The following is a 12781-nucleotide window of genomic DNA, read 5'->3' on the forward strand; positions in this document are numbered from 1 at the left end:
TCTGCAGGTACACATCTGTCAAGAGTTTTTTGAGCAGGCCATCTCTAGAAATTGGAGAACCTTTAAGTGCATGCCGATCACTGTTAGAAGACAGAAATCCAGAACTATTACCATTTGCCTGGTAGAAACAGGATATATGTAAAAATAAAAATAAATAAAAAATAAGGACATATGCTGTGTTCATTGTTTTTGTTGAGACTTAATGACTCACAGCAGTCATTGCAATAATCAGCTGTACATCACTTTGGACGGAGCCAAAAGATCCTAACCATTCGGTTCCATCTCTCATGACCAATGCATGCATACACTGTAAAGCACTCACTGCTTCTCTTCTACCATTTTAGATCCTGCAATAGACAGCTTTAGGTTACAGGCAGCCCTATTTCTTTCCGTACATAACATATACCTAGAATGGGCTTTGGGTAAGCCACTTGCATATGACTGGATAGCGTTGTCGCTTATCAAACATCCCGCACCCGAGTTGATGGTCTGCCACCCTATTCTTTTGTTTGTCTCTCCCAGGAGCATTCTAGACTCACAGTGTCCTGACTGCATATATCTTTCCACTGCGGAGGTCAAACCATGTTTGCAGTGCATGAGAGGCACTATTTTCTCCTCCTTTTCCCTGCTCCAAACTGCTTGCTCTCCCAGTTTCAGTCTCCTTCTAGTATATTCGTGCCTCCCCTATCCCTTTTTTTCTTATTTACTTTGTCAGCAAGTGTTTCCACCAAACCATCAACACAAAACCTGTGTCATTGCAATCAACCGCATTCAGAAAGGCTAAGAGGGTGAAGAGCAATCCCGCCGCCAAACGCACTTCTCACGACAGGAGGGTGAGCTCCGAACCATATAGGAGACACTGCTACAGCTTCTCCATGAAGCTGCTGTGCAGCGAGGCACCAGCAATGAAGCGAACCCATGCAGATCAGTGCTGCTGAGTGACGAGCATTTGCACCACGATCTGCTGTAGACTGAGGAGCTCTGCCCGCAGCACTGCTCGTACATCAAGGGTGTGCATAAGGATGTGAAGAGTTACATGCGTAGGATGCTAGAGGCTTGCTTCCCGTGGCTCTCACAGTTCTTGAAGTACCTGCAGAATAGGGGAAGTAAACACAGCAAGATGACTTTTGGCATGGATCTGGCCTCTATCGGAGGGCCTCAACTTGCAGGTAAGTTTAGGCGGCAGTGATGTTCCTGCTGAACCAAACAAGCTTTGGTGCTTGCAACTGGCATGTCGCCTCGAAGACTGGATGGGTCAACAGGGCCCACTCCTGGACACTCCGGATCCTCTTCTTGGCGAGTTGCTCCATCGGTGTACCCGATGGTCAGCAAAACGGGGAACCGGGTAGTCACAGTTGATGCTTCCTGGTGCAGGGAAGCGGCTCTTCCAATCCAAGGAGATGCTGGCTGGTTGGAGAAGTGCTGGCACACCTCCAAGGCTTTGGGAGTATGGATAGCTGTAGGACGAATTGAGTCTTTCCAACTGTTGGGACAGGAGCAGGTAGGCAGGGTTTGGAACCAAAGTCCACAGCTAGTCCACAGTTCTTGCGCTGGTCAGCTCTCCAACCCCAGCGCCACCATCAAAGACATCCCCCCCTCCCAAGAACTGTACGACGCCCTAGCCACCGCTTTCCACCGAAAGATCGCTGACATCCACGACAGCTTCAACACCCCTAATACCCCAAACACGCCAGTCTCCCACTCCGCGAACTCCACCCGCACCAACCGCCTGACCTCCTGGACCAGCATCAATGACGACGAAACTCGCAAGACCATGAATTCCATCCACTTCGGATCACCGTCAGACCCGTGCCCACACCACGTATACAACAAAGCAGACACAGCCATCACATCACACCTACGGAAGGTCATCAACCTCTCCTTCGAAACAGCAAGATTCCCAGAAAGCTGGAATCACGCCGAAATCAACGCTCTACTCAAAAAACCAAAGGTGGACCCCAAAGACCTGAAGAACTTCCGGCCCATCTCCTTGCTCCCTGTCCCGGCAAAAGTAATTGAGAAAATCGTCAACACACAACTCACCCGATACCTCGAAGACAACAACATCCTCGACCCCTCCCAGTCCGGATTCAGACGGAACCACAGCACCAAGACCTCTCTCCTCGCCGCCACAGACGACATCAGAAGCCAACTCGACAATGGAGAAACATCAGCCCTCATCCTCCCAGACCTGTCAGCCGCCTTCGACACAGTCTGCCACCACACCCTGAAAATCCGCCTCCACGAAGCAGGGATCCAAGAGAAAGCCCTTGACTGGACCACATCCTTCCTCTCCGGAAGAACCCAGAGAGTCCGCCTTCCCACTTTCCAATCCGAAGCCACCAACATCATCTGCGGCGTTCCCCAGGGCTCATCCCTCAGCCCGACGTTGTTCAACATCTACATGGCCCCCCTTGCACAAGTGGCCCGCCAACACAACCTCAACATCATCTCCTACGCCGATGACACCCAACTCATCCTCTCCCTCACCAAGGACCCACACACCGCCAAAACAAACCTCCACGAGGGCATGAAGGCCGTTGCCGACTGACTTTTTGAACTCTGACAAAATGGAGTTTCTCATCCTTGGGCCCACCCCCTCTGCCCGGGACGACTCGTGGTGGCCAGCCTCGCTGGGTACCCCTCCAACGTCAACTGACCATGCACACAACCTTGGCTTCATCCTCGACTCATCCCACTCCATGTCTAAACAGGTCAACGCCATCTCCTCCTCCTGCTACAACACCCTCCGCATGCTTCGCAGAATCTGCAAATGGATCCCAACCGAAACAAGAAAAACAGTAAGTCAGGCCCTCGTCAGCAGCAGGCTCGACTACGGCAACGTACTCTACGCAGGCATCCCGTCCAAACACCTGCAACGCCTCCAACGCATCCAAAACGCCTCCGCCCGACTCATCCTCAACATTCCCCGCCGCAGCCACATCACCCCCCACCTGAGAGACCTGCACTGGCTCCCCGTCGACAAGAGGATCACTTTCAAACTCCTCACCCACGCACACAAAGCACTCCACAACACCAGACCAGCCTACCTAAACAACAGACTCAGCATCTACACCCCCACCCGACAACTCCGTTCTTCCAACCTCGCCCTCACCTCCATCCCCCCCATCCAACGCAAATCCTTCGGCGGCAGATCTTTTTCCTACCTCGCCACCAAGACCTGGAATACCCTCCCGTCTGACCTTAGACAGATCCAGGACCTGCTCACCTTCAGAAGACACCTCAAGACCTGGCTCTTCAAACAGTAGCAGCACCCCCCCCCCTTTCTTCTCCCCCAGCGCCTTGAAACCCTCACGGGTATGTAGTGCGCTTTATAAATATACTGATTGATTGATTCTTTGTCCTTCTTTTTCTGGTAGTCAGACGAATCTGAGTTCCTGGTGTCAGGGGGCCTCCTAAATAATGAATTTATTGGTGTTACGGGGAATGAAGGGTAATAGCCAATGGGATACTTGACCCCTGGGGTAACTATACCCCCTAGATGACCACTTCCTGTGGGGATTGGGCATTTCTCTGACCCAAAGTTCCTGGTTCCACCAAAACTAAGATGTTGGAACCCTTCCTTCGTAGAGCACATCAGGCAGCCCACCTTAGGGGTGTGACTAGCCTACTGCATAGCTACTTTTCCACCTGTCCTGGTGCCAAATGGGCCTCACGGTAGGAAGTGGCACTCCCCACGGCTCGGGGGAAGCCAGTGTCACATATCAAAGGGTAGCAGAGACTTTGAAGCCTTCAGCCCAGATAGCTGATTTACTAGCCATCCTGCTGGAGGAGGTGATGACACCTTTTCCCGGAGCAGGTACTGTTTCTGACCTCTGAGAGCACGGGTTCTCACATCCAGGGGGTCAGAAACCTGTCTGTGGTAGCAGGTTGGACGATACCAGTCAGCCAGCACTCTAGAAGACTAGTAGGTTTTTAGGGGGTACCTCTAAGTCATATATGCATGTCATAATAAATCCAATACTGACATCAGTATGGGTTTATTAAGATGAGGTGTTTGATAACTACCATAGGTTTTAGTGAAGCCATTATGAAGCTGGGTAACCCATAATGACCAGTTCCCAGTACATACCTTAAGATAGCTTCGCTGTTCACTTGCAATATCGAGTAATAGAACTAGACATCACAGAGACATATCTGCTCATGTAGATTTGCCCTCACATGTATTATAATTAGGGCTCCCGGTGTTATGGTATTTAATTTTTTAACATTTCCGTCTGTACTTATCCATATTTATTTTTTGCTAATTGTATCTGTATTCATCCATATTTATTTTTGTTGCACGCAAAAGAAGAAGCTGCAACTAGTATTTTTTCACATTTATTATAATTTTGGAAAATCTGTTTATTAATGTTCTGAACATATTATAACATTCATATGTACATCAAAAGCAGGATAATAAATATGTGCAATTATTAGTAGACTAAATGAGCATAACTGTCCAAGGCAGACAGCGGAATGAATAGCTGCAAAGACTTAATGCAGATGGTTCAACCACACACTATAGAACTCGCATATAACAGGATTAATTAATGTACGAGCACTACCAGAGAAGACCGTACACTGGAGTCATGACTCACATAGATAATTGGAGATGCTGCAGGTACCACAGTGTCACTTTAAACCATTCTGGATGACCATTGTGTACGTACAACAGTATGCGTTTAAGCGCAGATCTTCAGATAAATCACAATTAACAATAAAAACATAAACGAACTTTGGAGGACTGTCTCTACGAGCAGTAGGCCTGGGCCAGGGCATATCCTCAGGGGCACAGGGGACCCCCCCCGTTTGGTCCGTTCGCATCAGCAGTGGGTGGATACGCGCACACACACCAGATCCCTGCCTCCCACATAAACCACACTCGCAACTCAATGGCCGAGGTCAGGTCTACCGCTCAATCGTCAGCACCCAACACATCTCGCTCCCGCACCAGGAGTAGATACATGTACACTGCAGCAGTCAGACCGCCTCCTCCACATTTTTTCACATTTATTTAAATAGACAACACACTTGCACTCAGTTGTTATAGGTTTATATATATTTAAATATATGCCAAATTAAATAAACACAATATATTCACCTGAAAACGTTGCTGTTGTAGTACAAGCACATGTGCATTTCAACAGACTTTGCAGACATTGAAGGTCACACTTCGCTGCACTGCCTTGAAACTCAGATTTTTATTGCCTCATTAGTGGGGGGCAATGGTGGGCAAATGGTCTTTCACACTTCTCTGCACCGCCTTGAAACTCGAATTTTTATTGTGTAAGCGGAGAGGTGAGCGATCCTTTGCTCCTGATTCACACACTGTGAATCAGGAGCGAAGGATCGCTCACCTCTCCGCTTAGTGACAACAATACAGCAGTATTTTACCGTTTATATTTATAAATACAGACAAAAGGAAAAATAGATTTCCGTCTGTATTTATGTGTAAAAATCAGTTGAAACGGAAAACCAGGAGCCTGAATTATAATGCACCCTGCCTTAGAACTCTTAAGACCTGCTGTGGGGGTGACTTACATATAAGACATGTAGTGTATTTGGGCATTGTGCACAGGGTGTGTGCAATGTTATGTTTTCAAGATGGTTTGCACCATTTCATGCACTCTTTGATGGCAGTCTGCATGTGTTTTTTGTGAGGGTCCCTTAGGGTGGCATAACATATGCTACATCCAGTAGGGACCCTCTTTAGTGCCCATGCCCTAGGTACCAGGGGTACCATTTACTAGGGACTTACAGGGGTGCTAAAGTTCTTGCCAATTGGGTTACAATTTATTATTTCATTTTTAGGGGAAAAACACAGGCACTGTTAGAGTAAAAAAAAACAGCACCCAGTAGTTGGAATGGGGGCAAAGAGAGGGGGGCATCAGGCTAGTTTCCTACAGCAATTTAACACTGAGTTACAAAATGTCTGTTCGCATCTCAAGAGACCCTTGTTTGGAATGGCTAACCTTCATTTCTATGGAACAAAAAGATTTTGTGACATTTCAAATATTTTTCGGAGCTACGCGTTTCACTGGCAAGGTCAGATTGGACAAGTATTTCCCCTTCAGGTGCCCCTTATTCTATGCCTGTGAGCTGCATAACTTGTTTGCTGACGTTTAAACAAAGTTTTTTTCAGTGATTTATTCATCAAAAGGTGCATCAATATTATCCATTAACCTTTTTGAGCCCAGACCTACTGGCTTTACCCAATGTCGGTTTCCTATTGTAATAAACATGCTCCTTCCATTTATTCTACCGGGCCAACTGCTACATAAATAAACTCTCTTCAGAAACAGGCCGAAGAACAGGATTGGGAAAAGGATCGATGAAGACATCAACGGCTGACAACAGGTCCAAGTATACTATAGTGCTGAAGCTTTGATTTCATTTACACCTGCATCACTTTGCTGAACACAACTGTCGTTCGCAGAGTAAACTAAATACATTTAAATAAAGTGAGGAATATTACGGTTACTTACCAACTGTCCCCACATGAAGCAGCTTTGTTAAGCGCTTGAGAGATAGCAATGCTTGTTAGGCTGTCATTGTGATTGTGAGCCTGGAAGAGCTCTTGGCCAATCTCTCGAATATGTGTGGAAATGACCACAAAAAATCCTTGTGAAAAGCCGATCATGATGTAGCCATCACCATACCTGCATGAGCAAATAAAACATGCGAATTTAAGCAAATGTAGAATGTGAGGAATTCAACATACTCACATTTAGAATAAGGTTTTGTTAACTCACCACTTATAGGATATTATGCTGCCATAACGCTGCTGAAATGCCAACTCAATTGGATTGTCTGGATCACTTAGATTAAACAGAAACAGTGTCTTCTTGCCAACCACCACACTTATCTGTAAATGTCCAGAGTACAACAAATTCATATTTTTAATTATAAGATATTCATACCTGTAGAAAATTAATTATAGAATTCATCAGTGGGTGAATCTAGTGAACCAGCAGCTGGAATGAACCAATCTGTGTTGTTTACTTTTTAGAGAGGAGCAGTATCACATTTAAATTTCCACAATAAGTCAAAGTTGTCTCGACTATACGAATATATTAATCCATGTGATATATCCAGGAGCATTTTGTTTTTCCAAGAGAAAGGTCTCTTTTGAAGAAGGGTTTTAATGATTTCCTATACCAGTACAACATTTTCTTTACTTTTTATAAATATCCATTATGACAAAATCTGTCTTAAATGTCCTAAAGTTAGGCCTCCTTAATTCTTTCTTTACAAATTAAAAAAGGAAATAGGGCTAGGGAGGCCTCATCGAAGAGCAATTTAAGGCTGCTACGTAGGAAGTAGCATGCACTAGAATGTATAATGCAGTGCAGTGTTACTTAATTCTAAGTTACTTCTAACAGCTATGCTACAGTAAAAATGTTCACAGTATCCAAGTGTCTGCCTGGCTTGACAGCAGATATGGGTGAATTATACATAAAGAAGGTAGTAATATTACACTAAGTAACTTTTCTTCCCGTTCATTGGATCGTTGTTGGTGTTCATAAGCACTAGACTCAAACAGCAAGTCCGTCCCCTGAGCTGGGGTGGAGAAGCATCAACATGAGAAATGAGCAGGGAAACCAGAAATACAAAGTGTTGATGTTGTGGCACTTTCTGTGTAGGTATGGATTTACCGCAAATTTCAAGTAAAATGGTTTTAAATAAAAATAACTTTCTAGCTCAAACGAATTACAGGTAATAAAAAAATGTTTTAAAAAAAGAGTCAGATGTGGTACAGCTCAGTCGCAAACATTTCGCAAGCGTTACCCTTTCACGTTTCAAATGTTGAAATCTCTATTCAAGAATTAAATTGGTACTAATGAGCTCAACACTTTGCCCACACTTTTAATGCCCCCAGCAAATGAACTGAGGGGTGGTTTTTGTCTGCATTATGAAACAATCCCGACAATTCAAGCCTCATGAACATAATGATTTATTTTCTTTGGCATGAAAACGTAATTTCTTTATAATTTGTGATAACCCACTTCACCCCACAGGTACTGTTCTGAGCTGTTTGAAGATGCACGCGCAGTACAGAAAAACCTTACTTTTTAACTTCTCTTATGAAGGTTTGATAGCTTAAATCATATAGTACTCTCCAGTACAGCACTATATGAGACATTAATTGTATACATTAGGGGCCAGATGTAGGAAAGGTTTAAAACGCCGTTTGCGAGTCGCTAAACCCCATCTGGTATGTAGAAATGCATTTTGGGAGTCGGAACCGACTCGCAAAATGCATTTCCGAGTCTCAAATCAGAAGGGATGTTCCCTTCCTATTTGCGAGTCGCACTGGTATGCAATTCCATTTGCGACCGCATAAGCGGTCGCAAATGGACTCGCAGTTACCATCCACTTGAAGTGGATGGTAACCCACTCGCAAACGGGAAGGGGTCCCCATGGGACCCCCTTCCCCTTTGTGACTGGACCACTACCTGCCCTGAAAAATACCGAAACAAAAGGTTTCGGTTTATTTTTCAAAGTGCAGCTCGTTTTCCTTTAAGGAAAACGGGTTGCACTTTGGAAAAAAAAATGCTTTATTTAAAAGCAGTCACGGACATGGAGGTCTGCTGTTCCCAGCAGGCCTCCATGTCCGTGGGTGCCCTGAATCGCTATGGGGTCGCAAATTGCGACCCACCTCATTAATATTAATGAGGTGGGTCTTTGCGACCCCATAGCGACTCGCAGAAGGTGTCTGAGACACCTTTCTGCATCCCAAATTGCGACTTGCAATTTGCGAGTCGCAGGGACTCGCAAATTGCAAGTCGCAATTTGGGAGTTTCCTAAAGCTGGCCCTTAGATACACATTTTGTGATCATAAAGTAAAACCAAGAAGAAAGAAATTCTAAAACATAGCTGTGAAACACAGACTAAATGGAGACATCTAGGCGTGTTTTCTGCTGAGTACACCACGGTATGTTTTACACAAGGTGCTGAACTTTAGGAGTTCATGGGATGTGGTGAACGTGTAAACTTTTGTTTCTGTTATATGCTGTATAATAATCCTTTGAATGGCCAGGGAAATTGGAAGCTTAGCTGCAATGCCTTTTCAGAAGCTCTGTTCTTTTACTCTGAAGTGTGTGGAATTTTTGGGGGCGTGGCCAGGGTCCGGAACATGGCGGACGCCTGATTATCTAGCTCCGGAGGGGCCTGCCGGATTAATCCTTCTCAGCGCGCTGGTCCGGGCCGCCTGCTCACGGAGTGTGGGCTCCATGCGGCGGACCGCCGGGAGGCGCGATTGGGCCCCCAACGCAGTCCTGGGGCGAGAGGCGGGCGGTGCAGTTTGCTCCGTTACGGGGAGAGGCGTGCGGCCCCTCCCCTGCTGGAAGCCGCGGCCTGACGTTGTGCGGCCGGCCGCGGCGGGAGCGAGGCGGGCGGCCAGAGTCCATCGGCGCTCGCGTCGGAGGCTGAATTTACCGTTGCGAGGGGAGGCTGAAAGCCGCGGCCCGGTGGTGAGCGGCCGACAGCAGCAGGAACAAGGCGGGCGGACCAGGTGCGGCTGCGCTCGCAACTGCGGCGCGAGTCTAGATCGCGGACCCTGGGGCCCTGATGCAGTTGGAGAGAACTGGGGGCCCTCCCTGGTGTAAGCCCTCAACGGAAGCGACGGAGCGGGCGTAACGGCCCCACCTTTGCCAGAGCCGACCTGAGGGCATTGTACTTGGCCCAATTGGAGTACCTGGGCACGGAAAAGGCAACGGGATGGGCTGCCTAACGGAGTGTGTCATCTGTGGAGGTTCAGTAGTTGAACACGGATCCCCATGTGTTGCGCCTTGAGAGAGGTGCGCATAACGGACGGCCCCGGGTCAACTGTCTGGCGTGAGGGGACCGCGGAGCCACCGGACGTCTTGGGGCACAACTGACTCCGGAGAGAAGATTACGAACACGATCAGGTGGACACCCTTGAGCACGGAAAGAGGACTGGAAAGTGGGTGAGTGCCCCATTGGTTGGATGACTGGGCCTTGGCTGTGGCGGGCGCCTGGATCTGGCTGCCAGGGCAGGGCCTGACTGGAAATCCGAACAAAGGCACCGGGACTGAAATAGGGAGTAATTAGCAGCGACCTACTGCATGAGTGCCCCCCATCCTGGGAGCCGCAATTTAGACACAACCAGCGGAGCTCTTGGAGTTCGGCCAAAAAGGACAGAGAGTAGAAGTTAGAGCTCCAAAGTCCGAAAAGAAGGGACAATCCTAGTTGTGGTTCACACGAACGCGCGCGGGCCGTCTGCCGGGGCCCCCGAGGCGCGCCTGCTTGCCGGACCGATGCCCCCCAAGGGCCGTCACAAGAATAGAACCATGGACCACGAGTTGCCTCCTGGGGTGAGCGAAGCAGACTCACTAAACCAATCCCAAATTAAAGTTCAGGACACCCTAGACAAGATACTGGGGGCCATAGAGGATACCAAATCAACATTGCAACGTGACATCAACCAGGTTGCGATTGAGGTGGGGCTCCTGAGAGCTGACCATCACAAGTTGGTTGACAGGGTCAAAGAAGCGGAAACCATATTAGCGGACATCGTACCAAGGCAGAAAGACATAGCGGCGGAGGTAACTTCATTGACCGACAGAGTGGCGAGACTTGAACAACGTGCCGAAGACGCGGAGGGAAGAAACAGGAGGAGCAATGTGCGAGTGGTAGGCCTCCCTGAGGGGACCGAAGGGTCAAACTTGGTGGGCTTTCTGGAGAAATGGTTGAGCGAGGTGGTTGCGCCGGGATGCCTGACCCCCTTCTACACCCTGGAACGTGCCTATCGTGTACCATCGAGACCTCTAGCTCCTGGCAGACCCCCCGTGCTATAATCGCTAAACTTCTGCACTACAGAGACAGGGACATCCTCCTACAGAAAGCCAGAGAGACGGGCCCGTTCAAAGTAGGGAACGGGGAAGTTACACTGTTCCCGGATTTCACGCTGGAGGTCCAGAACAGGCGAAACTCATTCCTAATGGTCAAAAGAGCCCTGCGAGACGAAGGGATCCAGTATTCGCTATTATACCCGGCCAGGCTAAGAGTGATGGTGGAGGGCAAGACCACATTCTTCCAATCGCCGGAGGAAGCATGGGAATGGCTTGAGAGGCGTGGATCCCAAAAAGTGCGACCTGCAAGTGAAAGCCCTGGAGCGAGAAGAGCCCGCCGAGCCCCGAAGGGGAAGAGATCAAGTGACCGCCCTCGGTTGGCACCAACGCAAACGCAGAGAGAAACGGACAGGAGGGCGGCCCTAGAGGCGGCGGCTCGGGTGGGTGGTGAGGTGCCCCCCCCCCCGAGGAGGGACCGAAGAAGAGTCCGATGATACAACGGTGTCCTCTGCCGAGGACTCGGAGGGCCTATCGCCAGCACCGAGTGTGACCCCACAGACAGCCGACGAGCTCGTATAGCCCGGACGTGAAGCGGCGCCCAGAGACATAGCACACTGCTTGAGCGAGTGGCCCCTTTCGGACCTGGCTCCCCCCCCGACTCGACTCTTGCCTGTCCGACTTGGCTGGCGAGTACTGCAGTTATGTGTTTGGAAAAGTTGCATTATAGCACAGTTTATTGGGCAACCTACAGTTCCGGAGGCGCCCTGGGGTTTGGGAGTTGGGGTTTACATTTACAAGTTAAATCGGCTAAATGGGTGGAGAAATCCGACTACAGTAGAGGGGTGGGCATGTGGGGGAGGCTATTGAGATCAAGGGCGCACCAGACCTGCCACAAGCAGGTCCCAAGCACTGGATGGCAGACTACAACCTTATAACCTGGAATGTCAGGGGGATGGGCACTCCGGCTAAAAGACAGAGTTATATCATTCCTCAAGAGAAGGGGGGTGCAGATAGCAATGTTGCAGGAGACCCACTTGGCAATGGGCGAGGGAGAGAAACAAAGACGGAGGTGGAGGGGGCGGGTTTTTGCCACGGAGTATTCAGCTTATGCAAGAGGCGCACTGATTTGGATTAGAGCGGGGGTCCCACTGACGGTTGAGTCTTCCAGCATTGACAAAGAGGGAAGGTTTGTGATACTGGAGGGGAAACTACAGGGGATCCCGTTAGTTCTGAGTTGCATTTATGCCCCCAACCAAGATCAGATCCCATTCATGATCGGCTTATCAAGTCACCTCACCCGCCAGAGCACAGGGGAAGTACTAATAGGAGGGGACTTCAACGCAGTACTAGATATAAACATGGATAGGTCTACCCCACCGCTCCAAGGGGCAACATCAATTAAAACAGCACAAAATCTAACTGAGTGGTTGAGTACTTGGGGGTTAGTGGAAGTCTGGCGGGTGCAGCACCCAACCGCCAGGGACTATTCATTTTACTCGGGCCTCCAACGAGTGCACACTAGAATTGATAGGGTGGTCTGCACCTCGGGACTGGCTCGCGATATGACCCAGTCTGAATACCTTGCTCGCACAATATCGGATCATAACCCTCTACTACTAACGATGAGGGTATCACGGGACAGGCCGCCCATCCCGTCATGGAGACGGGCCCCTGCGACACTCGAAGATCAGGCATATAGAGAGGCACTGCGCAACCACCTAACAGAACACATTGAAACAAACAAGGGATCCACCCCCTCCAGGGCGGTGGAGTGGGAGACACTCAAAGTGGTGACGAGGGGTTTCTGTCTCGGGCAGTCGGCGGGAGTGAGGCGCACACTAGAGAGGGAGCTAACCGCCCTGGAGGAGGTCATACACGAGGGGGAGCTAAGACAGGGCCCTGCAGCGCAAGAGGATGAAAAATATAATCAAGCACGCAGAGAACACTCACAGGCTGAAGAAAGA

The 12781-nt window shown here is 49.0% G+C and overlaps 1 protein-coding gene across 2 annotated transcripts in view; it reads right to left on the reverse strand.

Moving 5' to 3' along the window:
• The window catches only part of WDR19 (WD repeat domain 19), a 601305-nt gene that overhangs the window by 515274 nt on the left and 73250 nt on the right, over window positions 1-12781 (reverse strand). For both annotated transcript variants that reach the window (XM_069202086.1, XM_069202080.1), the window contains exons 8-9: window positions 6756-6868; window positions 6489-6662 (exon numbers count right to left, since the gene is read on the reverse strand). In XM_069202086.1, the coding sequence (XP_069058187.1) occupies window positions 6489-6662; window positions 6756-6868 (287 nt within the window). The remainder of the gene's footprint in view (window positions 1-6488; window positions 6663-6755; window positions 6869-12781) is intronic.

The sequence above is a fragment of the Pleurodeles waltl genome, chromosome 1_2 (genome assembly GCF_031143425.1).
Source record: "Pleurodeles waltl isolate 20211129_DDA chromosome 1_2, aPleWal1.hap1.20221129, whole genome shotgun sequence".
Classification (NCBI taxonomy): Eukaryota; Metazoa; Chordata; class Amphibia; order Caudata; family Salamandridae; genus Pleurodeles; species Pleurodeles waltl.